Source organism: Brachyhypopomus gauderio, unplaced genomic scaffold (genome assembly GCF_052324685.1).
Source record: "Brachyhypopomus gauderio isolate BG-103 unplaced genomic scaffold, BGAUD_0.2 sc291, whole genome shotgun sequence".
Taxonomy (NCBI): Eukaryota; Metazoa; Chordata; class Actinopteri; order Gymnotiformes; family Hypopomidae; genus Brachyhypopomus; species Brachyhypopomus gauderio.
In genome coordinates, this window is record NW_027507112.1 from 5,001 (window position 1) to 32,500 (window position 27,500).

Genomic DNA, 27,500 nt, shown 5'->3' on the forward strand with positions numbered 1-27,500 from the left:
GTGTCGTCAGGGTGGTGGTAATGGAGGCGGGTGGTGTCGTCAGGGTGATGGTAATGGAGGCGGGTGGTGTCGTCAGGGTGGTGGTAATGGGAGCTGGTGGGTGGTGTCGTCAGGGTGGTGGTAATGGGGGCGGGTGGGTGGTGTCGTCAGGGTGGTGGTAATGGGGGTGGGTGCGTGGTGTCGTCAGGGTGGTGGTAATAGGGGCGGGTGCGTGGTGTCGTCAGGGTGGTGGTAATGGGGGCGGGTGGGTGGTGTCGTCAGGGTGGTGGTAATGGGAGCTGGTGGGTGGTGTCGTCAGGGTGGTGGTAATGGGAGCTGGTGGGTGGTGTCGTCAGGGTGGTGGTAATGGGGGCTGGTGGGTGGTGTCGTCAGGGTGGTGGTAATGGGGGCGGGTGCATGGTGTCGTCAGGGTGGTGGTAATGGGGGCGGGTGGGTGGTGTCGTCAGGGTGGTGGTAATGGAGGCGGGTGGTGTCGTCAGGGTTGTGGTAATGGGAGCTGGTGGGTGGTGTCGTCAGGGTGGTGGTAATGGGGGCTGGCAGGAGGTGCTGCTCATCTGGATCTTGTCACATCTTCCTGGCAGCTTGCCCCCCTGCTCTGCACACCGCTCCACCTACATGGCCTCCACCTACCGTTGGTGCTGTCATTTATCCTGTCTTGGCGAGAGAAAAACAAAAAAACTGTTTCACAAAACACTTGGCAGGCCCAGTCTCCCCCATCGTGTGTGCTTCTGTAGAAGGGTGAGTTCAGAACGGCGTGTGGTGACTCTGGAGCCTGAGGTCTAACGAGACGAGTGTCAGGTCCAGGTGTGTGGCGGAGCTGACGAGCCTTGTGCACACCTGAGCTGCGTTGGCAGCGTTTGTGCTCGTCTTACGGGCAGGTTGACCCTGCTGTGACGTCCTGTGTAGTGACTGGCTCATTTTCAGTACCATAAAAGTGCTGTTAAATTGGGGGCCTGTTCCAGTCTGGCATACAGTGTGCAGTGTGGTGCAGTATACAGTGTGCAGTGTGGTGCCCAGTGTTTGGTGTGGTATACAGTGCAGAGGGGGCACTGGTGGTGTGGAATACAGAGTGCAGTATCCTATACAGTGTGCAGTGTTATATGCAGTATGTACATGTCAATGTGCCATATTTGTCAATTGTGATTTTCACCGCAATATACATTTGTCCTCCACTTTTACCCATCTGTATGGTTAGAGCACACACACACACACACACACACACACACACACACACACACACACTAGTGATTACGAGGGGGCTGTGGATCACATGTGCCCAGAGCGGTGGGCAGCCCTAGCCCAGTACCCGGGGAGCAGTTGGGGTTAGGTGCTCTGTTCAAGGGCACTTCAGTCTTGGCCTCAGGCCTGGGAATCAAATCCACGACCTTCCAGTAACTAGACCAGTTCCCTACCAACCAGACCATAACTGCAGTGTGATATACAGTGTGCATTGTGCCACACAGTGTGCAGTGTGCTGTATGGTGCGGTGTGCTATACAGTGTGCAGTGTGATATACAGTGTGCTATACAGTGTGCAGTGTGCTATATGGTGCGTAGTGTGCTATACAGTGTGCAGTGTGCTATATGGTGCGTAGTGTGCTATACAGTGTGCAGTGTGCTATATGGTGCGTAGTGTGCTATTCAGTGTGCAGTGTGCTATACAGTGTGCAGTGTGCTATATGGTGCGCAGTGTGCTATACAGTGTGCAGTGTGATATACAGTGTGCAGTGTGATATACAGTGTGCAGTGTGCTATATGGTGCGTAGTGTGCTATACAGTGTGCAGTGTGCTATATGGTGCGTAGTGTGCTGTGCAGTGTGCTATATGGTGCGTAGTGTGCTATACAGTGTGCAGTGTGCCATATGGTGCGTAGTGTGCAGTGTGCTATATGGTGTGTAATGTGATATACAGTGTGCAGTGTGCTATATGGTGTGTAATGTGATATACAGTGTGCAGTGTGCCATATGGTGTGTAGTGTGCTATAGTGTGCAGTGTGCTTTATGGTGTGTAATGTGATATACAGTGTGCAGTGTGCTTTATGGTGTGTAATGTGATATACAGTGTGCAGTGTGCTTTATGGTGTGTAATGTGATATACAGTGTGCAGTGTGCTATATGGTGTGTAATGTGATATACAGTGTGCAGTGTGCTATATGGTGTGTAATGTGATATACAGTGTGCAGTGTGCTTTATGGTGTGTAATGTGATATACAGTGTGCAGTGTGCTTTATGGTGTGTAATGTGATATACAGTGTGCAGTGTGCTATATGGTGTGTAATGTGATATACAGTGTGCAGTGTGCTTTATGGTGTGTAATGTGATATACAGTGTGCAGTGTGCTATATGGTGTGTAATGTGATATACAGTGTGTAATGTGATATACAGTGTGCAGTGTGCTATATGGTGTGTAATGTGATATACAGTGTGCAGTAGTGTGTAGAGATGCAGTGGCACTTCAAGGCATTGAGCTCATTCTCTGTGTCAATAATGTGGCTCACTCCCCATGTGTGATTGAGTGTGGTGTCTATGCATATGTGTGTGTGTGTGTGTTGTGTATGCATGGATATGTGTATCTGTGTGCATCTATGGGTGTGTTTGTTGTGTGTATGTGTGTTTATAAAACCTTCAAATTTGAGGCATCTTGGTAGTCCTATGGTGTAAGTCAGAAGCAGACATCTGAGGGAGGGAAAAGAGAAAGGGAGAGTGGGGGGGAGATAGAGAGAGGGGGAAAGAGAGACAGGGAGAGAGAGGGAACGAGAGAGGTAGAGAGAGAGAGGTAGAGAGAGAGACTGTCCCCAACATTGCCCTACCTGCTCTAATGAGATGTATGCTTGAGTGCAGGGAACATCATCAGCTCTTACTGGTCAGCTCTCGCTGGTCAGCTCTTGCTGGTCAACTTTCACTGGTCAACTCTTACTGGTCAGCTCTTACTGGTCAGCTCTTACTGGTCAACTTTCACTGGTCAGCTCTTACTGGCCAGCTCTCACTGGTCAGCTTTCAGTGGTCAACTCATACTGGTCAGCTCTCACTGGTCAGCTTACTGGTCAGCTCTCTTTGGTCAGCTCATACTGATTAGCTCTTACTGGTCAGCTCTTACTGGCAGGCTCTTACTGGTCAGCTCTTACTGGTCAGCTCATACTGGTCAGCTCTTACTGGTCAGCTCTCGCTCTTGTTCACTTGCTGAGATCACAGCAGGAGTGCCTTTAAATCCATATGCACCCTCCTCTCTGCAGCCTTCTGCCCCTGCTTTTGACTCATTAGTGTCTGCTCACGTGTGTGTGTGTGTGTGTGTGTGTGTGTGTGTTTACTCTATCCAATAGGGGGCTATAGAGGAATAAATACCCTGCTCAGAAGGCTTGGCAACCATGTTAATGACTAAGCTCAGTGCCTGTAGTGATCTACACAGGGAGGTACTGCAGTGGGCAGTCAGCACTCGCTGCTGTGCTATTGAGGTTCGCAAAGGAAAAGCCAATTTATAGAAGCTGACAGGCCCCACGTTTTGGGCAGGAAGCCCAGAGCTGTGCTGCTGCTCAGGATCTCAATCTCGTTCCCCCTCTTCCTCCACCCAGATCCTGGGTGGAGATCCAGGCGAAGAGAGGGGGATGTTCTGGGCGCAGCCTAATTGGGTGAAGCTTATTTTATTCCAGCGCTGAGGCAATTTAAAACAGCCCTTAATCGGAACGGTTCCGTTATAGCGTGGACGGATTCTGCCAACGTGCAGGTCTTCTGAGTCACTGAGCAGTAAAGCTCTTCTCACTAGGCCAACTTAGGTTTGTCTGCTTTATCCAACACCATATGGTGGAAAAGTAGCCTTGAATGGCTATCATTAAACTCTCTGATGTCATTTTGGACCGCCTCGGTTGTTTGCGCAACTACACTCGGTGAACTTTAAGCTAAATTCACAGACACTGGATCAGTCTTCAAGTGATCCCAGCTGGGCGGAGGTAGGAAGACATGCTCTGCTGGGATTGGGACCCTGAGTAGATGAATCTGCTTCAGTCGTAGCTGTGCCAGCGTAGACAGGGCCTCACTCGCATCAGGGTCTTCATCTCCCAAACTTCACATCTGCACGTTCCACGTTCTATACAGCTCCTGCAGGTCTCCAGATGCAGACCCACCTGGGTCAGAGGTACCAGCTGTGCTCCTGGAGGACCGTGGGCTGAAGGTTTGGTGATCTCCCTGTTCAGAGACACCTGTAATAGTTGACAGCTTTAGTAGGCATGTTTGGGCGGGCAATGTGGCCTGTGCTGGCCTGTGCTGGCCTGTGCTGGCCTGTGCTAGGCTGTGCTAGACTGTGCTGGACACTGCTGGCCTGTGCTGGACTGTGCTAGACTGTGCTGGACTGTGCTGGACACTGCTGGACACTGCTGGACTGTGCTAGACTGCACTGGCCTGTGCTGGCCTGTGCTGGACTATGCTGGACTGTGCTGGCCAGTGCTGGACTCTGCTGGACTCTGCTGGACTGTACTGGACTATGCTGGACTGTGCTGGACTGCGCTGGCCTGTGCTAGACTGCTCTGGATTATATTTGGGTGCCTAGACAACATTACATGAAAACAACACTGATGAGGCATTTAAATTCCACCTGAAGGAATTCAGCTGTGCATGTTTTTCCCCCATGACTGAGAACATCAACAATATGACATTTATTTAGACAACCTTGTAAATGTCACATGTAAATGACTCGTTCTTCTGCTTTTCCAGTTGTTCTCTCCTTCTTGATCTCCCTCTTGTTTGTTGACATGTCCTCTTGTTCACACTCCAACTCTTTACCTTGGGCTCTTTTGGTGACGGTTTCATGTGCAGGATTGGGGGGCGAGAGGTGGCCACACTGTCTCTGCAGAACGGGCCGGTAAAAAGCCCCTCGGGTCCTTATGCACCACCCTCATCACACACTCCCGTCTGGTGGAAAGCCTCTCAAACACTCTCATCTCAGCTTCTCCCACTGTGTGTGTGTGTGTGTGTGTGTGTGTGTGTGTATGCGCATAGAGCTTGGGGCTGTTTCTTACTCCTTTACGTTTTGATTTGCCACATGCCGTTTGAAATCTTATTATTAATGAGCCAAACAATCAGAGACTGGCCCTCAGAGGGAACCTGAAACGTCCTTCGCTTTGAAGTCGCAGTGCGTCTGCAGGAGGTAACGTCATGGACACCTCAAAGCTGAGGCATTTCCATCAACCCAGCCTGCTCAGTGTAGCCCGGGGCCCAGAGACAGAGGGGAGGGGCCATCACTGGAGCGCTGCTGGGCCGTAGTGCTTAGCTTGCAGGCGGTGTGGATAGATCAGGGTTTGGGGACACAACAGCTTGTGCTTGGCATCAGCCTGCTGCAGCCTGCTTTGTATGGGCAGTGCTCCCTGCACTGACGCACTCCACTGCCCTGACTCGAAAACCAGTCAAGGGCACTGGGACAGCCAAGCCAAGTCAGTTTGGACTGGTTTCAACCAGGTTAGGAGCACTGGACTCATCTCACACCCTCTCTACCATCAAAGCTTTGAATTTGTGAGGCCGATGGAATTTTGCATACTTTATTACTGAGATTCCTGCATGGCCCAGTACACCAGCAGAGCTTAAAGTCTGTGTCCTGTCCCCGGAGACAGCAGATAGCCAGCACTTCCGCACCGTACCGTTTTATGAGGGTGTGGAAGCAGGACTGGATCACGTAAAGGTCTCCACTGAGTCAGAGTAATGAAGTGTCCTCCACAGTGCGTTAGATCACACAGTCTCTTAAACGTGTGCTGAGCAGTACAGTATTCGGGCTTCTCAGAGCATTCCCAGGGAGGCAGGGGGGTACGATTATGGAAATGCTCCTGAATACCTAAGAAGGAAGAGAGAGAAAGAGAGAGAGAGAGAGAGAGAGAGAGAGAGAGAGAGAGAGAGAGAGAGAGAGAGAGAGAGAGAGAGAGAGAGAGAGAGAGAGAGAGAGAGAGAGAGAGAGAGAGAGAGAGAGAGAGAGAGAGAGAGAGAGAGAGAGAGAGAGAGCTCAGAACTTAAAAAGGATGGATGACGTTAGGTTGCAGGCACATTAAGGTGAACAGAGTAGTTTTAAGGCTTGTGGGCTGCTAACAAGGCGGCTAAATCTGGACGAGAAAGGGAATCACAGTTGCCACACACAAAAGAAGTGAGCCCAAGTGACCGTGTGTGTGTGTGTGTGTGTGTGTGTGTGTGTGTGTGTGTGTGTGTGTGTGTGTGTGTGTGTGAGGTTGAGAGGAAGGGCTGGAGAAGAAAGAGCTGAGTCTAATTTATCTCCACAGAAGAAGAGCTTTTCCGGCTTTGCCAGAATGATCTGTCCCGTTTCTGTTCTGTATCTCCGTGGCTAAAGGGTTTCCGGTGACCTGAATTAGCAAATTAATTGCAAGTCTACACCTGAGCACCCTTATGGAAGACGGGACATCACACAGTGAGCACGACTTTCAAACTCAAAACTTTTTATGTTTGGCCTCAGGGAAGGACGATTGAATGAAGGCAGGGGCCACATAGAGCCTCCAGCCCGCCAGTCCTCTCTGTGACTCTTTCTGCCTTACCACCCGCTGCCTCACGTGGCCACAGTCTGTCTCTCTTTCTCTTTCTGTTAGAATGAGTTTTGTTCGATGTATGTGTGTGTGTGTGTGTGTGTGAGAGAGAGAGAGAGAGAGAGAGAGAGAGAGAGAGAGAGAGAGAGAGAGAGAGAGAGAGAGAGAGATGTGCTGTACAGAGGTCCCTGTCTCTCTGGGTGGAGTGACTGTTTAATGCATGTTGTGTGGAAGAGGCTTATCTATCAGCGCCGAGACTGAACTGAGCGTCTCACTAACTGAAGGAGCAGCCCGCTCATCTCGTTTCCAATCGTTAATTATTTATCAAGATAAAATTTGCCTTTCAAGTGGAAATGGAGTTGTATCCATGCACGGGCGTGCCTGCAATCTGAACGAGTGCAACGAGCATCTTTGAACTAACACATGTGTGCAGAGCTGGGTCTACTCGTGCAGGGGAGACAGTGACTGTGTAGCACTGGCTAGCTTCAGTCACTGTTGTGTAACTTGGGCATGACTACAAGTGGTAGGTGTGTAAACCCCTAGAAACAGTACGTGTGCAGTCTTGGTGCCAGAAGCTCTGAGTTCCACAAGGGTGTGTAGTTGTTGGAAAGATTTCCTTTGAAATTAAGTGTGGTGGTAACTGGTTGGCTGCAATGGCTCCCAGTGCATGTCTGTCAGCAGAGAGTCCCGTCTAAAGTCATCACTGTTCAGATAGCTCACCCCTTTGATAAATGCTTTTGATTGCACTTGTAGCGAGCTAGCAGTCACAATGAAGTGATATATTTTCTAATGTCAGTGGATATTGTGAATATGCGTGTGTCATTGCTGAGGTACATCAGATTTGATTCAGTTTGAGCACGCAAACTCCTAATAACTCAGTTGTATGGCAGTGATGTACTGCATCCCGAATCACTGATCCATTCAGTGTACATCTTGAATCCTGAATCACTAATCCATTCAGTGTACATCTTGAATCCTGAATCACTGAACCATTCAGTGTACATCTTGAATCCTGAATCACTGATCCATTCAGTGTACATCTTGAATCCTGAATCACTGATCCATTCAGTGTACATCTTGAATCCTGAATCACTGATCCATTCAGTGTACATCTTGAATCCTGAATCACTGATCCATTCAGTGTACATCTTGAATCCTGAATCACTCATTCATTCAGTGTACATCTTGAATCCTGAATCACTCATTCATTCAGTCGACTCAGTGATTCAGCAGTGCGTGGTGTTTCATGTACAGCTGAAGAGCGCTTGATGTGTTTACAAGCAGGCTGTGGTAAAAACAAGTTGACCACACACCCACGCTGTGCTGGTGATATGGATGACTAGCTGAGGGCTGATGGGTAATCCAGCACATAGGTTAAACTCGACAACACTGTTACTGTGTACCTGCATCACTGAGTCAACGTGATGTTGGATAATGTGGAAATTGAAGCTGCATCCTCAACACTGTGTGTTATGTTTGCACTGATCCTGTCTCCCTTACATGAGTACAGAGTATTAATGCACTTACACATTTTACTTGCTGTTTATTACAGAGAAATTAATGGAATGATGACATTGTATCAGTGGTGGTATAAAATGTTACATAAATGATGGACTGATGGAATATTTTATTGTCTGTAATTGTATTGCCTAACCTTCCTTATCTAAAGGCTGACCAGGCTGTGATACCACTAAAGCATTTCCAGAGTTTCATTCCATCTTCTTATTCTTGTTGGTAATTAGCTTTCATTGTCAGTGCTGTGGTGTGTAGCAGTAGATTGGAATATGCCAAGTCATGACATTGTAATGTGTGTGTGTGTGTGTGTGTGTGTGTGTGTGTGTGTGTGTGTGTGTGTGTGTGTGCATGGGGGGATGGGGGGGGGGGCGTTTGCAGTGGAGACTGTGCTTCAAGGTTAAATATCCTGCTGAAAGCCCTGTGTCAGATGAGATGGGAATGACACTCAGAGTGCATGAAAATGGAATTTGTTATGTACTGAACATAAAAAAGAAAAGAGATTGGATAGAAAATGGTGGATTCATGTAGAACACTAGCGAGAGTCAGACTGAGAACCTGACTGGTGCTGCATTATGTAAGACTAGGAGTGAGGAGGCCATGATATAGATATTAGAGTTATCAGACTAGGAGAGTATAGAGGGGGCCATGATATAGATGTTAGAGTTATCAGACTAGGAGAGTTTAGTGGAGGCTGTGATGCAGATATTAGTTATCAGACTAGGAGAGTTAAGAGGGTGACGTCATGCAGATCTTAGTGTTATCAGACTAGGAAAGTTTAGAGGAGGCCATGATATAGATATTAGTGTTATCAGACTAGGAGAGTTTAGAGGGGGCCATGATGAAGATCTTAGTGTTATCAGTAGATATTAGTGTATCAAACTATTTGAAAAGCTATCAGTAAATGTTTCTTGCTTTACTGCAATTTTGTTCTGTGTCATTGAGTCTGACCTACTTTTCTGACTTAGAAGAGAAAAGAACTCAAGCAGGCAGACATGACGATCACAGAGTGGCCAAACTCTCATCATCTTTTTGGCCTGTTGACATTATAATGCTTGATTAAAAAACCACTGTCTCCCTCTGTGTCCCCCTCTCTCCCAGGTTGTTTCCAGCTATGTAACGTCTTCAGGCCCACCATGGAGATAGATCAGTGTCTGCTGGACTCCTTGCCTTCTGGCCAGAGACAGAGGTTGGTGCGTCGTGTACGCTGTGACCAGCTGCGAGCGTACTACGAGCGGGAGCGTCCTCTGCCCCGCCCGGGCTCCATTGCCACGCCCCGCCCCGCCCGCCGCAAGAAACCCACCGTCTGCTTCCCCCTCGCCAACGTCCTGCAGGACGCCATCGTGCGCCATGACGACAAAGAGGGTGAGTTCGCCGGGGGTCACGTAACTGCATGGATGATGGTGCCACGCCTGAAGTAAACGTTCTTGGTGAAACGTCCAGAAGTGTAGAGGAGATTTCTCACTAACCTCCTTTTAGAAGATACAGACCAAGAAAAGCAGGCCAGCACTTTTTAGCACAGCATGCTTCTGGATGTTACTGTGACATGCCTTCAGATATAGAGGACTGTATATGTATGCCTGTTTGTGTGTGTGTGTGTGTGTGTGTGTGTGTGTGTGTGTGTGTGTGTGTGCGTGTGTGTGTGTGTGCGTGTGTGCTGAGCAAGCATGGTGAAAAAGGCCAAATTAATTTCCATCATGGTGCAGATATGGAGGTTCTGTCATTCCCCAATGGATATGAACTCATTCTTCACACTGATTATAGGTCAGTCAAAAAGCTAATATTCTGAGGGGTGTGTGCCACTCTTGGGACAGGCAGAAGTAATCTAATCAAGAGTGACCAGACTATAGGTCTCGAGCAGGCAGGGATGGCGATCACTGAGTGGCCAAGCTCTCTTCATAGGTGGCAATGTAGGATAAATAAATTTAACAGTAGAAATTAATTTAACAGGAGAAGTTCAGTTGACCATTTCTGCCAGTCACTTTGCAGTGTAGAGGAGAGGAGCTTATCCGCTCTTCTGTGGACAGGGCGTGAGGGTTTTAGTTTTTAACAGCGTGCACACCTTTGCAAGAGTGGCCGTCAGATCGCGAGGCGAGGCGTGAGGGAGCGGGCGGACCCCTCACTGTTCCGTCTGTGTTGCTGGGATGACTGGGATGACTGGGATATGAGGCAGGGCTACCTCAGAATGCCGGGGAGGGACCAAGCAACAGCTGCAGGAATAACAGTCCACATGCCGGAGGATCAGATCCTCCAGGCACCTGGCAAATGTCACTGATGTGTGATACTTCACGAGGACTTTGGGAATCTGCCTAATTCATTACGTCCTGTAATGGCCGTATAAATAACATTTATTGGTAACACCTTACGTTATATAGTCACTGTTAAATTCAGTGAAGTATTCTGGGCAACAAAATGTAGCAGAGCACAGACGGACAGATAGATCTCTCTCCCTCCGCTCTCCTCTCTGCCTTTCCTCCGTCACTCTGTTCTCTTCCCTCTTTTCCCCACCATCTCCTTCTCCGCTAATAGTTTGCCCAGCTGTCCGGATGAATCTGTGTCACACGTCCCAGAAGCCTTTGCAGGCCGGAGTGTAAGCCCCGCCCACCGGCTGCCAACCGGGTTCAGCTGGTCTGCCGCACCAGCTGGCGTTCCCGTGGCAACGCCTGCTGGAAACATGGCACCTTTGGCTCGGGATGAATGACAACTTCAGACCACCTACTAAACATTAATTACCAATCTGGCAACACACGGTGCTGTTTCCAGTTGCCGGAGCCGCACAGACCTTCTCAGTGTGCAGTGCAGACCTGCTTATTGTTCTGTGCCGACGCCTTTTGACCGGCCAATTGATGGCTCCTGACTCTGGGCTAACCTTTCACTTTCAGGGCTTTGATGTCACTAGTTTAATAGGTTCAGAAAACCTACTGATGCCAAATTAGCAACAAAGCAGCTCATTTCAAGACTCAACGAGGCACTTCAGAGCAATAAACCTGAGCAGACGTCAAAAAGCTACGGTCTGCACGCGCTAGCATGCGCTAGCACACGCTCTTCTGCTCTTCGGTCTTTTTCTGTTGGTTTGCAGGCTCATTCAGTCATTTGTTAAGTTGTGTCTCACTGAAGGACCGTTGGAGCGTAGCTCAGTCAGGCGGTGTGATGCTGCAGGAGGATGTGAGAGGATGGTGGTTGGTGTGGGTGGTGCGGGGCTCCTGGATGAAGAGCCCATCTGATATCTCCTGTTTGTGTTCATGTGTATCCAGCCTCTGCATGCTTATCAGGAGAGAACAGGGCCAAAACACAAACAGAAGACACGGCAGAGCTTTATGTGTGTGTGTGTGTGTGTGTGTGTGTGTGTGAGTGTGTGCGTGTGTGTGTGTGTGCTCGTGTGTGCGCGTGCGTGTGTGTGTGTGTGTGCTCGTGTGTGCGCGTGTGTGTGTGTGTGTGTGAGTGTGTGCGCGTGCGTGTGTGTGTGTGTGTGTGTGTGAGTGTGTGGATGTGTTGATTTTGGATTTGTTACAAATTCCCATCAATCACAGTCAGGTTTGGTTCTAGATCAGAACCATTTTGTTGTCTGTAATGTCATTTTATTTGTGTGTTTCGGGAGGCATAATGTTCCGTTGCTCACTGTCTTTCTCGTGCACCATGGTGTCAGTGCACACACACCTCTGTGTCCTGTTTTATGGAGAACAGGCGTCTCGGCTGTTTTCTGCCGTGTCCCTCCTGGTCATGTCTTCAGGAATCGGAGGCGTCCAGGGAAAATGGGGAGGGCTTGGGGCTGTTCCCCGTGGAGGGGGGTGGGGGTGTTGTGTGTGTGTGTGTGTGTGTGTGTGTGTGTGTGTGTGGTGGAGGTTGGGAGTATGACATCATGAGGCTTTTGCTTTAACTGTAGCCGAGTGAAAATGTGAAATGTGAAAATAAAGAATATCCATATTCATCACCTGGTGGTGCTGCACAGGTGGAGGTGCACAGGTGCTGCACAGGTGGAGCTGCACAGGTGGAGCTGCACAGGTGGAGGTTCACAGGTGGAGGTGCACGTGTGTTCAGCTTTTCTCTCTCCCTTTTCACTAGCAGACGAGTGAATGGCTCTCATGGGTTTGATGACATTGATTTTGACTGTTTGTTTTGGTTTCGACCTGCGTCACATCTCGAGCGAAGAAACAGTGACAAAACTGGGCCGATAGAATCCAAGCGCTTCGCTCGGCTGGATCGTGGATCGCGCGAAACAGAACCGCTGATCCGGTTCGATGGTCCTGAAGTTGATGTTTAAGCACAATGTTATGCATCTGTTTGGATTTGTAATCCAGATGGACGCACCATTGTGGTTTATGTCTGATATCAGATATCGTGTCCAGCGTCTGCCATTGATGACGGATTTGGTGTAGTTCTTACACTGGGGCACCATGTCTCTTTGGGGGTGGGGCTGCTCCCTGTCATCAGCCGTGCTCCAGCATAAGGCAAGGTGGAGGGGGAACAGCACCATCACCAGCACCATCACCACACGTTCCCTGGTGCCTCACTGTGTCTCCGTCTTTCTGTGCACAAATGTGCGAGTGTCTTTGTGTGTGTGTGTGTTGGTGTGTCTGTGTGAGGGGGGAGGGGATGTGTTTGCGTCTTTGTCTGTCGTTGTGTGTGGATGTGTCTGTGTGTTTGTGCGCGTGTGTGAGAGGTGTGTGTTTGTTTGTGCATATGTGTGGATGTGTGTGTGTTTGTGCATGTGTGTGTGGATGTGTGTGTATGTGTATTTGTATGTCTGTGTGTGGATGTGTCTGTGTGTTTGTGCGCGTGTGTGAGAGGTGTGTGTGTGCGTCTGTGTGTTTGTGCACGTGTGTGAGTGTGTCTTTGTGTGGATATGTGTGTGTTTGTATGTATATTTGTGTGTGGATGTGTCTGTGTGTTTGTGCACGTGTGTCTTTGTGTGGATATGTGTGTGTTTGTGTGGGCGCATGTGTGCTGATTAAACCCTGTCACTGCTCTCTCTCCTCCTTCAGGCGGAGATTAGCTGATAATACTTCCATCTGGAGAAACACTGCGTGTCTGCTGACGCTTTAATCACGATTTTCACTCATCAGAAAGCAGAGACCTTATGGCCTAACCACCAGTCACATGACCAGACTGGGACCACGATTATGGGTTCTTTATGGTTCATAGCCCCTCTCTGGATAATACATAGTTTGAGGAGACTTCAATATGCATTGCTTATCTAGACCTGAATATTGTTAGTTTGTGTGTGTGTGTGTGTGTGTGTGTGTGTGTGTGTGTGTGTGTGTGTGTGTGTGTGTGTGTGTGTGTGTGTGTGTGTGTGTGTGTGCGCGTGTGCGCGTGTGCGAGACCGTGCCAACTCGTGTCTGCGTGCATGGGTTCGTGCTGGTGCCTGATCTTATTTCGGTTACACTGTCTCATTTTCTTGACTTCATCTGGTCCGCGTGAGAGCTCACCGGGTCGTCTGCAGCTCCGTCAGGGCCGTGTGGTGAAATCAGTCGCAGCTGTGCTGCTTCCTGTCCCCCTCTTCTGTGTTGCTGGGTTCCCTGGTGCGGGCGCCACAGGTCTCTGGCTGTTATTAGGTTGGTATTGAATGTTTTGCTTTTTGCCATGATGAATTAGATGACATCCCGCAATGTGAACAGCACCAAAGACCTGGGTGAATTCTGGTGGGTTTAGTTTCAGCCGCTGCTTGTGTTGAAGGTCTTTTACTTTACACAGCCATCCTTCTGGATTAATCCAGTCTGGATTGTTGAATTGGTACACTTGGGTTGAACATATTCTTGTGTTTTTAATTTTCTACATCATCAAAACATTGTCTAATTCAATCTGTACGAGCTCAGTAGTAATTTGTGTGAGGTTTTGATGTTTAGCCGCTGTTGCCTGGTCCTCTTCACGGTCGTTGAGGAACGTCCATTTTTCACGTACATCCGTCGAGCGAGTTCCCGCCCTTTTAGTGCAGTCCGCTCAGGTCTCCCGCGCGCTGTTGCACAAGCGCTGACGTCACCCTGGCGCTGAACGAAGGTCGCCATGTTGAGTGTTTTTGGGAAAAGTCTCCAGCGACGCTGTGACATTTCTCTCAACACTTTTTCTGTCCTGACGTTGAATTGACCAAATGTTTTGAGCCAGTTTAATATTACCAAATGTACAAATATTAAAAATAAAAAAATGCAGCCTCGCTGTATACCATCCAAACAGCTGTGCGGTCTTCAGTGTTAGTATGTTCCCTGTCTCGGTTAATGGCTCTAAGTTACCTCATCGCAGCGGCTCGTCTCTTTAGCACTCATTAAAGAAGATTACACGGTACGCGCTGTACTAGACGGAGAAACGAACTGGTCGCGAACACCGTAAAGGCCGTAAACTGGTTGCTCGTGCTGCTGCCATGGCTCTGCCCCACGTCCTCGCTTGTGGCCGTTTTAACGGCGGCACTCAACGAGGCAATCCGGGAATGTTCAACTTCACTGTCGTCCAGTTAGTGCGTGGACAAATGACCGATGTTAGCAGATAAACGTTTAGGGATTTTACTCTTCTGATTTGATTCATTGTTTGTGTAGCAAGTAAGCGCCTAGTCAGAAGGTAATAGTGGAGTATATATGCCGTTTTAAATATATATATATATACCAACGTTTGATTTTCCTACCACCATTGTTTACTCGGACAGGCAATACGTAATTTAATTTCCCCCTTTCAACACCACAGAACGAGTTTAATTAAGAGATGTCTCTATGCCAGGGCTGCAGAATGAATAGCTTAGCTCAATAGCAATGCGCCAACACGGCAAATTAGTCATAAATTGTCAGATTAGTTTCAGAATAGATAGGTCCTGTAGGTAAAAATGCTCTAAAAATGTTGTATTTGAATATTAGACTCCAATAGTCAAGACCTCTACTTTTATGAATTAGCCAACTGGTAAAATAACAATTCTGAAGGGGGAACTATTTTGACAAAGCAGACATAAGAAATACATAAACTAAAGCACAGACACCATGTGTTAGCATTCAGTGTGGGAATCGTCTAAATGATAGTATTCTGCATCGGTTTTGCCATGTATGCTCTTGGGCCTGTGAGAGCTTGTCTGAGGGGCTCTAATCCTGTAGATGCTGAATGTCTTCCTTTAGGCAAGGTGCTATCAGGACGAAGGAGACATGAGTCAGCTCCTGGGGGAAGCAGAGGGCCTCTGACGGGCTTCTGCCCTGGTTCTGCTTGGCTGAACTCATTTTAGAAGCCTGTACTCCCACTGGATCGAGCTGCTTATTCCAGAATACCCAGGCCAAGGAGAGGGAGAAGACAAACAAATCCATTGCCTCCAACAGCGATTTTTAAAGCATAAAGAGTCCACGCTTGACTGAGATTGTCAGCGGGATTCAGGCAGGTTGGGAGCTTGTGAAAAAGCAGCTTTCTGTTTGGCCGGGGGGGGTGAGGGGTGATTTGTCTCTTGGACCATCCATGTCGGAGGTGGTGCTCATGAGAAGAGGTGGGGCAGAGGTGATGATAGGAACGAGGGAGAGGGGAATGTGGGAAGATGCTCACAGGTGCTGCAGCAGATGTTTGTGTGGAATACGTTCCTGAAAATGATAAATGGATGTGATGGAGGAGAGAGATGGAGTGGAAGAGACAGACAGACAGAGAGAGAGAAAGTGACTTTGTACATACAGTACACCTGTCATTTTTGTGTCTCATTCACAAACTCTGTCCCTGTATCTTCCTGACTCGGTTTCTCTCTGTCTTTCTCTCTCTCCCTCTCTCTCGCTCTGTTTGTAGATGGTGACAGAGCTTTGCTCTTACACCGAACACGTCCCTTGCGTTCTCCATGCACACTGTGCTCCCCTGCTCAGCTTCTAAAGCCAGCAGTAACGGTTGATACCTGCCCCACGCCGCACTGCACACACTCTCTTCTGTAGTACCTTACCAAACAACCATTCAAGTGCCGTTTCCTGGTTCAATCACAGACAAGCCTCGTGCAAAACAGCTTACGGTGATGCGGAAACAATTCTCCCATATTTGGGGACATCTTTAGATTGCTTTAGTGAAGGCGAACCTGAGGTCTTTAACAGCTTGCCCCGCTCCACCCACTTAAAGCACGCTAACGTAGCCCTGGCCCTTGGGGCCACTAAGAGGAAGGCCCCAGGCGTGTTTGTGTGGGCAGGGGAGCACTCGCTGACACACTGCTGCTGCTGCATGGAGGCATGAATGTGCTGGTGTTTTGCTGGACAAACCGATGGTCTCTTTCTGATTTCTGTGTGAGTGGGTGCCGAGCTACAGAGAGGCTGTGGAAGGGAGTACCGGTCCAATATCTCCCTCCCTCCCTCCTCCACAACCCCCCCATCACACACACACACACACACACACACACACACACACACACACACACACACACACACACACACACACACACACACACAGCCCCCCGGGGAGATATCAGATTCAATTCTGCCCAGTTCCACTCAGCTGAGCCTGTTTAATATGTCAGCTGGGCTGTGTCTCCTGCTCTCCTCTGCTCCCTGTTGTATTTTCTTCTGCCTCTACGTCACTCTTTCTTTTCCTCTCTCCTCCTTTTTTAATTGATCCTCAGATTCTGGTGTTCCGGCTCCATCTTTCCCCCGTCTCTCCACTTATCTTCCTCTCTCTGCCCTTTCCCCTTCTCTCTCCCTCTTCCCCATGCCCGGTTTCCATGGAAACACCGCATATGGTTCCGACAGCTGGTTTGCCATTTCCAGTGATAGGCTGGTGTTTTTTCGCCCACTCCTGCACACGGCAACCGGTGCCGTGAAATCCCACATACCGACCGCGCTACAAACGGGAGATATGGGTGCTCCTCACCAGCTAAATCAGTGGTTCCCAAAGTGGGGGTCGCGCCCCCTAGGTGGGGTGCGGAGCTATTGCAGGGGGGGCGCGGAGCTTGAAAGTAAAACGTGCACATGTGTCAATTAGGGATGCACCGATTCCGATATTAATATCTGAAAAAATTCTAGATCGGGTATCGGGGACAATGTGACCGATCCATAAAAACAGATCTATTCACTCTAATTATATGCTTGTATTGCTTGCTTTTCGGAGTTAGTTCAACCCTAATACTCGCGCTGGTGGTATTCCACTTAGTCCGTTTATTTGCTGGTTGACCAAAATAAACCTGGGCTCCAGCAATACTTCACTGTTCATACATGAACTGGTGAGTTGTCCAAAGCTCATTTAATGCGTTACTTACAGAAATAAATTAAAGAGCAGTGGTCTGACTCGGTCTACGGCGGAAAGCTAAAAAAACAATATTCCATACGCACGCTCAACTCGCTCCCTTAAAGAGACAGTACACATATTTCTGGCCGTTACATGCTTTGTGCTCTGCGTGATGTCTGCGCTTGCAAACTAGCCGCATATGTATTGCTGTTTCTCTTATTTCATCTCCTTATTTATTTTAAATTACATTTAGAATTCTTGAACCATTTAAAATGTTTCTTGCAGTTAATTTTTTTCATGTTTGACCAAAGTTGTGAACCTATTGTTTTTGTAAGTTTTCAACACATCCCTAGTCAATATGGGGGGGGGGGGGGGGGGGGGGGGGGGGGTGTAGGGGGGGCGCAAAAATATTCTCATCTACTAAAGGGGGGCACGGCAGAAAAAGTTTGGGAACCACTGAGCTAAATGAAACCCGCCCCGGTGCTGTCCCGTGCTGAACAGTGCTACACAGAACCCACGCCCCAGCTGCGGTGGTGAAGGGTAACGAGGTCGTTTATGACGCCGCACTGTCATTTGTGTTTGGTGGGCCAAAGTGCCAGTTAATAGTTCAGTGAGGAAATATGGATTATGCAACATATTTAATGCATTGATTAGTCTTATGGGGGCCAGGAGATACTGATGATACAAGATGGATGAATATGGATGAATGTGGATGAGTGCGCTTCAGTCTGAAAGAGTCTGTATGCTTGAGAGTATGGACAGTGCTGGGAGTATGTTTGAGAGTATGGGGAGTGCTGGGAGTATGTTTGAGAGTATGGGGAGTGCTGAGAGTATGTTTGAGAGTATGGGGAGTGATGGGAGTATGTTTGAGAGTATGGAGAGTGCTGGGAGTATGTTTGAGAGTATGGGGAGTGATGGGAGTATGTTTGAGACTATGGAGAGTGCTGGAAGTATGTTTGAGAGTATGGGGAGTGCTGGGAGTATGTTTGAGAGTATGGGGAGTGCTGGGAGTATGTTTGAGAGTATGGAGAGTGCTCAGGGCAGGCATGGCCAATGCATCCATCGGGCTCAGTGGTTTTTAATGTCAGACCTCTTCCTGGAGCCCACGGCACCCTGCACCTCACGCGCCTGCCTGCAAGTCCCCTCTGTGGTCTCGCTTTCTGGCTGCAGTCAGCAAAAAAGCCCTCTTCACTCCACCGCCGACTTGCGGCTCGTTTCCTGCTCACACACTCCAGGAGATCCTTTTGTGCCTAAATCATTACTCCTGCTCATGAGTGACAGCCTACGATTGAACACAAACTAGCTACCGCAAGCTAGGCTTGTGAGGAAGGCTGATATATTCCTAGTTACAGTAGAACTTTGTAGATTAGGACAAATAACTGTACTTACAGTGTGTAATTGTTTACCTAGCAGGCGATATAGGTTCCTATCTCCCTTCACCCACGCAGACATATTTAGCACAGCAAGCAGACTGGAGGATGGGGGGGGTATTGGGTGCATGTCTGAGAAGCTAGGAGATCGCACTTGTTAGGGGGATGGGGCTTCTCACATCCCTGAGAAATTAATTAAGATGACATAGCCCGCCTGCCTAATCTCTTCAGACTGGCCTTGCTGATTAAGAGCGTAGCAGGCCTCGGGACCTCCATCTGAGCTCTGATTGGGAAAGTGCTGATGGAGGTAGATAGGGTGGTGCTTTCTGTGCTGATGGGGGAAGATAGCGTGATGCTTTCTGTGTAGCTCACCTGAAGCTGTAGATTTTGTACTGTTTTCTTTCAGGCTTTGTTCAGGCCAGCTATGTTAAGGCAGGACATGCAATTAATTTCAGGGATAAGATTTATTTTTTTGGTGGGGGGGGCTGGGAGCTGTAATTTCTTCATGTGTGAATGATGCAGGAATTAACTGATGTTACTCTGAAATTGTCACTGTATATTATAGGTGTTGACAAACACTGGTGATGTACTCATGGATTTGGAACCATCTTGTATATTATGTACACCAGCATGCTGTAGACATTTATCAGTGGTGTAATGTGGTTTATAACCTACTTGAAGTCGCAAAAATGTTCAGAACCGGCTACTGTGCTCAGACGATGCAGTCGGTTCAGCCACATTGCTGACTCAGATGACTTGTAAGCACACCTCATGAATATTAATCAGCCCGGTTCATTTGCATAAGCATTTCCCATATACATGCATATTGTGGCTGGGAATGTTTCCAGCACCGCCCTCGTGCCGTCCCTCAGCAGACTGAATAAGCACGCGGGTGAGCCAAACCTGTCTGCTCCATCCAGCTGCCTGGAGGTCAGACCAGGCTACCTGTCAAAAGCACATCTGTTGGAGGTAATGGCCACTTTAGAGTAACCACCCCCACGGCGGTCGTAATGTTGCACCCTAGTGAGGGAGAGTATGTATTACCAGGCCCATTATAACTTAATTACTGCAGCAATTACTCCTGGTCCTGCCGAGCCCGCGTGAGAGGCGGTGCTCACGTGTGCCATACATGAACGTGGCTCATGGGAACACGTGTTTCGGGCATTTGAGGAATTTGAGGTTTGGCAGTCCAGTGGAATTAGCTTTGTAGATATTATGTGCAATGGAGATTATTACACTTTATATAAAATCTTAATAAATAACAGCAATAAATATTATATATTTTATTTATATTATTTATATAAATATATAAATATTTTTTTTGCTATAACCCTTCCATACAATATGGCCACCATTCTGAGTATTAAAGCAGAGGTTACTGAGGCTTACAACCTGAGGAAAGAAAATGAATACAAAGGGGCACTGTTGGCTTCACACCACACACACACTGTTATTATTTCTTTTCTTTATTTCTTTATTACAGCACACATCTTCATTTGCGGTGCCGAGTCTCCATTCATTCTGACTTCCTGTTCGTTGTTGGGGTGGTGTTATCTCATCAGTTATTTCCTGTTGGCTTTGAGTGTACTGGTTTGGCTCAGCACCCATTAAGCACCGCTGGTTGGTCACTGTGCCATTTCGGGGCCACATAGGCTATCGTTAAGAGTCACCGGTTCTGAAGAGCATGGAGTGAAGAAGACATGGTGGGCGGCTATCACGTGTGTATCCGTGGCTGCTCTGTGGGGGCTGTGGTGTTTGCACAGGTGTCTTCTCCTCAGACAGGACAGTGGTGCTACAGTGTTTCACAGGAAGGCTGGCAGTAGACCACAACGCACAGCCAAGGACAACGTCTCAGTCGAAGGAAGTGCCTGTCCTCCTCGTGCCCGTCCTCCCCGCAACCCCATGTCCTCGGTTCAAACCCCCAGCCCCCCCCCCCCTCTAAAAACACGGGCACTTAATACTTAGTCTACCCATTCATGTAGCCTCCGAGTTGACGTGCTTCCTGATTGGTTAAGCCAGACTGAAACTTTACCTTTCTGATTTCACAGAGTGCAGGACAGCTACAGAGATATTTTGTTGGAACAGCTGTTTTAATGATGGTTATCAGGATGTAAAGACAGTTTAGTTGAGGAATTATTTAATAAAAACTACAGGAGCTGTAAGTATAATCTTTGGGTAAATGACATCATCAGTGGGCATTACGCCTTGACAAACCTCTGTGCTTCCTGTGAGGTAGTTTAGAGCGTTGGGCAGATTCTGTTCTTAAGCAGAACAGCTTATGTGTCCTTACAGGGAGACAGCATGTGTTCTGGAAACCAAACCCCTGACCTTCATGTCTGAGCTTCGCTTTAGCTGATCTGGCAGATGAGGTACAGGAGAACATGAGATCAACACGGGGAGCAGCCCTGCCACAGCAGAAGTATAACACACACACACACACACACACACACACACACACACACACACACACACACACACACACACACGTGCACTACCTTGAGGAGAACCTTGTTTGTGTGTGTGTGTGAGAGAGAGAGAGAGAGAGAGAGAGAGAGAGTGGGAGGGAGGGAGGGAGAGAAACAGAGTAACAAAGATAGATAAATAGAGATTTAACAGTCTGTTATTATTATATATAACTGCACTGTGTGTGTGTTTGTATGACTGTATGCCTTTGTATATTTATTTGTATATCCTTAGCAAGAGAAAGATTGAAAGGTGCAATTCAAAAGACTGTTCTATTATAACGTGTGTGTGTGTGTGTGTGTGTGTGTGTGTGTGTGTGTGTGTGTGTGTGTGTGTGTGTGTGTGTGTGTGTGTGCGTGTGCGTGCGTGTGTGTGTGTGTCGCTGCAGTGTTGAGGCTGTTGAAGGAAGGAGCTGATTTGACCACAGAGCTCTCCTCTGGTGGATCTCTGCTCCACCTGGTAAGAGCACTATACACACACACTCCTCTACACACTACACACTGTACTACACACTCATTTACACACAACACACTCCTCTACACACTCCTCTACACACTACACACTCTTCTACACACTACACACCTCTACACACTCCTCTACACACTCCTCTACACACTACACACTCCTCTACACACTACACACCTCTACACACTCCTCTACACACTACACACTGTACTACACACTCCTCTATACACTCCTCTACACACTATATACTCCTCTACACACTCCTCTACACACTACACACCTCTACACACTATATACTCCTCTACACACACCTCTACACACTATATACTCCTCTACACACTCCTATACACACTACACACTGTACCACACACTCCTCTATACACTCCTCTACACACTCCTCTACACACTACACACCTCTACACACTCCACTACACACTCCTCTACACACTATGTACTCCTCTACACCCTCCTCTACACACTATACACTCCTCTACACACTACACACTCCTCTACACACTCCTCTACACACTACACTTCTCTACACACTACACACTGTACTACACACTCTTGTACACACAACACACTCCTCTACACACTCCTCTACACACCTCTACACACTCCTCTACACACTCCTTTACATAGTACACACTCCTCTACACACTACACACTCTTCTACACACTACACACCTCTACACACTCCTCTACACACTCCTTTACATAGTACACACTCCTCTACACACTACACACTCCTCTACACAATACACACTCCTCTACACACTACACACTGTACTACACACTCCTCTATACACTCCTCTACACACTACACTGTAGCACACACTACACGCTTCACTACACACTCCAGTACACACGCTCCCTCTGGAGTGACCTCTGCTACCACACTTAATAACAAGTTTCCATTCACACACACATGACCTATACCTTAATATCATCCTTCTATGACCTTTCTCTCTTTCTCCCTCCATCTCTTCATCTCTCCTTCTCTCTCCCTCTTCTTCTCTTTCTCTCTCTCCCTCTCTCTCTCCACCTGTCTCCTTCTAATTCACTCCCTCCCTCTCTCTCTCTCGCTCTCTCCTTTTTCTTTCTCTCCCTCTCCCTCTCACTCTCTCTCCCTGTCTCCTTCTTTCTCTCCCTCCCTCTCCCTCTCCCTCTCTCTCCCTGTCTCCTTCTTTCTCTCCCTCTCTCTCCCTCTCTCTCTTTTCTCTCTTTGTTCTTCCCCCAGTTTTCTTCCTCACTACCATGTTTATCTCTCTTCCTCTCTTTTCTCTTTTGCATTTTCACGCTAACCCTATCACCCAAACACATCTTTCTTTAGTAGCAAAGATGTTTTCGTTTGTAGTGGCATAGCTTTGATATAAATACATATGGATAAAGTACACGAGGACCCAGAGAAACAGCATGTTGTTGGACTGCAATTTTGACATCTTTTATTACAGTTGCTCCCTGGAGTCTTTGAGACCCCATGACTGATACTGAGCGATCTTACATTAGTCGAACTAGTCTCTGCACATCAGTGTCCTGTGTAGGCACAGCAGTGCTCCACAGTTACCCATAATCCCCTGCTCTGCCCTGCCCCCCCACAGTGTGCTCGCCATGACAACATGTTTGCAGCAGAGGTACTGATGGAGCAAGGCCTGGACCTCAACCTGCAGGATGAAGACCTCTGGACTGCCCTGCACGTGGCCTGTGCCTGTGACCATGGGGATATGGTGCTACTGCTGCTTCTGGTGAGGGAAACACACACACACACACACACACACACACACTCACTCTCTCACACACACACTCTCTCTTTCTCTCTCTCACACACACACTCACACACACACACTCTCTCTCACACACACACACACACTCTCTTTCTCTCTCACACACACACACACACACACACACTCTTTCACACACGCACGCACGCACGCACGCACACACACACACACAGAAAAGATGAAAAGCATCACTGATTTTCTCACCCACCAACTCTGCACCACATTACTGTGAGTTTAATGAGGTGTTCCAGATTACTTACCATGCCCCCAGCTTGGCTTGCTACGTGTGTGTATACGTGTGTGTGTGTGTTGGCTCGTATATGAGTATTTGTGTTCACACACATGGCAGACACACAGACAGAATTAGAGATCTGAGAGAATAGACAGCATTTAAGATTCTCCCTTTAACGGGAGAGAAGGTGTTGACACGACTGATCTGTCATGGTGGTGTGTTTGGAGAGAGTGTGTCTGGAATCCCCACAGCAGAGGTGTGTGTTTGAGCCCCACCCACATCCCCCTATTGGCACACGCCTTCTTTTGCTGTCACACTCCTGTCCTTGGAGTGGCAGTTTCATGTCACGCAGGCACGCACCCGCGTGAGAACAAACGTGAAGACGCTCCCAACATTGGCAGCAGCGCTGCTCAGGAAGAGTGTTGGGTGGAGGGACCGTGTGTGGGAGTTCTGCTTCGCCCTGGATCACACCCGTACCAGCGGGAAGCCCGGCTGTTTACCCGTTATTAACACAGGAGGATAGCAGAGCTCATCTGACAACTCCACGCCCTCTAACAATGCAACGCCCTCTAACAATGCCACACCCTCTGACAACTCCACGCCCTCTAACAATGCCACACCCTCTAACAATGCCACGCCCTCTAACAATGCCACGCCCTCTAACAATGCCACGCCCTCTGACAACTCCACGCCCTCTAACAACTCCACACCCTCTAACAATGCCACGCCCTCTAACAATGCCACACCCTCTGACAACTCCACGCCCTCTAACAATGCCACGCCCTCTAACAATGCCACGCCCTCTAACAATGCCACGCCCTCTAACAATGCCACGCCCTCTGACAACTCCACGCCCTCTAACAACTCCACACCCTCTAACAATGCCACGCCCTCTAACAATGCCACACCCCTCTGACAACTCCACGCCCTCTAACAATGCCACACCCTCTAACAATGCCACGCCCTCTAACAATGCCACGCCCTCTAACAATGCCACACCCTCTGACAACTCCACGCCCTCTAACAATGCCACACCCTCTGACAGTGCCACACCCTCTGACAACTCCACGCCTTCTAACAATGCCACGCCCCTCTAACAATGCCACGCCCTCTAACAATGCCACACCCTCTAACAATGCCACACCCTCTGACAGTGCCACACCCTCTGACAACTCCACGCCCTCTAACAATGCCACGCCCTCTAGCAATGCCACGCCCTCTAACAATGCCACACCCTCTAACAACTCCACGCCCTCTGACAGTGCCACACCCTCTGACAACTCCACGCCCTCTAACAACTCCACGCCCTCTAACAATGCCACACCCTCTAACAATGCCACACCCTCTGACAGTGCCACATCCTCTAACAATGCCACACCCTCTGACAACTCCACGCCCTCTAACAGTGCCACGCCCTCTAACAGTGCCACACCCTCTGACAACTCCACGCCCTCTAACAATGCCACGCCCTCTGACAATGCCACGCCCTCTGACAGTGCCACGCCCTCTGACAGTGCCACACCCTCTGACAACTCCACGCCCTCTAACAATGCCACGCCCTCTAACAATGCCACGCCCTCTAACAATGCCACACCCTCTGACAACTCCACGCCCTCTAACAATGCCACGCCCTCTGACAACTCCACGCCCTCTAACAATGCCACGCCCTCTGACAGTGCCACACCCTCTAACAATGCCACGCCCTCTGACAGTGCCACATCCTCTAACAATGCCACGCCCTCCTTTCATATTTGTGACTACACACTGAAGTGACACATGGAAAACACTACTACCATGTGTTTGAGTGTTTAGTTTGTGGTCTGCTGTGAAGGTCTGTCAGAGGTCTCACATATACATGAATATTCACAAATATTGAGGTTATTTCTGCATATTTAGTACATTTACACCATAACGTAAAACGCAATTACAAGGCGTTTTACAATACTGTAAACACATGAACAACAAAAAAGAAAAAAAGACAAAATAACCTCAAGCTTCCTCCATCACCTGCTGAATGTATTTGCACTGGGGGGGTTGGCGACCACCTCCATGCCAAAAAGAACTCAACAGCAATGGAGAGTTTGGTGGAGGTGAATCACAACAAATTGTGGCTGTTCAGTGAACCAGTTTGTACTTGAGCAGCCGGGAGCAAACTTACGTTGTCCCAGACGACAACAAACCTGGACTGTTCTGGTTCATCCCCCTGGTGATGGAGAATGAGTGTGTTGTGCTCTGAGTTGAAAAAGGTGATGATGTGCACAGTGTTGTAGGGACCAAGAGTGGCATGATGATGAGTGGCAAATTCATAGCGCAGTTGTTTCACACTGTCACTGGCTCAGTCCTGATAGACTCACTGAATGGATGTTGCTGATGGTGACATTGTCAGAAATTGTCAGTGCTGTTGAAGTTGTCGGAAACGTATACATTTGACCATATTGATGATGGTCTCTTTATGTTGTGAGGTGGATAGCCACCCACCAAGGGGTAGTCTAGTACATGATGTAGTATGTATTAGGGGTGACCTGCAATAGTCACTGATTCAACTATAGTCAACTATACCCTCTAGTCGACTATGAACGTCATAGTCGAATGTACCATTCTAACTGCATGGGGGTGCCCAAGGATGCTGCTAAGCATTAGTTGTGACATTAAATGTCTTTGTTTTCGTTATATATAGCCTTTTGTCAAATAAAATCATCCTAATTTCTGTTAATAAATATTTTTAAATGATGTGTGCGCATTAACAATAGGCATCTTCCTTACTACACATTAATAAATCACACCCTGCAGTTGTACAATCCAAATGAGCGGAGTTGAACATGCTGCAGGAGTCAGCATCTGCCGAGATTAAAATGGCTACTAAAAAAACTTCAAGTGTGGGAGTATTTTGAAAAAGATAAAGATGAATAAAACCAAGTAAAGTGCAAGTTATGTCATCAACGTCTTTCATTTCGCACAACAACAACCAACATGGCATACCATTTAAAAGGCATTTTTTGTTGTTGTTTGCTTTTTAAACCCCGTTAATTGAACCTTTACTTATAATTTTTTGCTGTTGTGTGGCATTTTTTAAATATATTTTCAGGCAGGCATATTTCATTTAAAATATTTTTTACATTTTGCACAGTGCCTGTCTGACAGTTCGATATACGCACTGCGCACTGACGGTGACTTTTTTTTGTTAATGTTCTCTAACGGTTCATTAAAAAATAAATAAGTAAACAAATAAATAAAAGCTGAATAAAGCCAACCTACCATGTTTACTCATTTATCTGAGTGTTTTAGGTTTTTAATTTGAAGTGGAAAAAAGTCCTGAATGAGAACGGGATCCCGTTTAAGGTGCTCTAGATTTAAAAAAAAAACCCTGATTCGACTATTAGTCGACTAAAGGGAAAATCTGATGACTCAGATTCGACAATGAAAATCCTTAGTTGAAGACACAGGTTTTTTTGCCTCCAGAAATCCCAACGCATGCTTGACCACATGGTCAACCAGAGTGGCTCTGATCTCATCCATTATGCTTGCCAGGGTTGCCAACTTTTGAAGATCGCTTGGAGTGAGATTTGAACCTGGTGAGTAAATTGTTGGGGGGGGGGACACGTTATTAATTGTTATATCGCGATCACCGGTGGATGGCACCCAGAGCGAACTAGTAACTCATTGAATCATAGATGTGGATCAGAGGTAAATAAACTAGATTTTTTTTCGGCGTGAGATATCGGATGTGTGGCGTGTGAGCGTGTGAAAACGGTCAAATGCGTGTGTCTCACGCTCAATGCGTGAGAGTTGACAACCCTGGGTTTCTCATCGTCTTCCTCATTCTCGTACTCTTCATCATCATCTCTATGCAATATTGAACTCCAGTAATGTGCACACCAAAATTTGCAACTTGTGGCCTTTTTATAGGGATTAGGCTTTGATGTCTAAAAATTTGCCAAAATAAGTGTTGTAACGTGTGAGAACTGTATGAATTTTGGAAGGTGGGTGTAGCAGTTGTGTGGCAGTGTTTTCTAAAAGAAACAC

At 47.9% G+C, this 27,500-nt stretch overlaps 1 protein-coding gene across 1 annotated transcript in view; it reads left to right on the plus strand.

Annotated features, from left to right (window-relative positions):
* myo16 (myosin XVI) overlaps nt 1-27,500 on the plus strand; it is an 88,129-nt gene that overhangs the window by 3,531 nt on the left and 57,098 nt on the right. Inside the window, 3 exon segments of the mRNA XM_076995942.1 lie at nt 9,121-9,384; nt 21,388-21,458; nt 23,066-23,209. Coding sequence (XP_076852057.1) covers nt 9,121-9,384; nt 21,388-21,458; nt 23,066-23,209 — 479 coding nt within the window.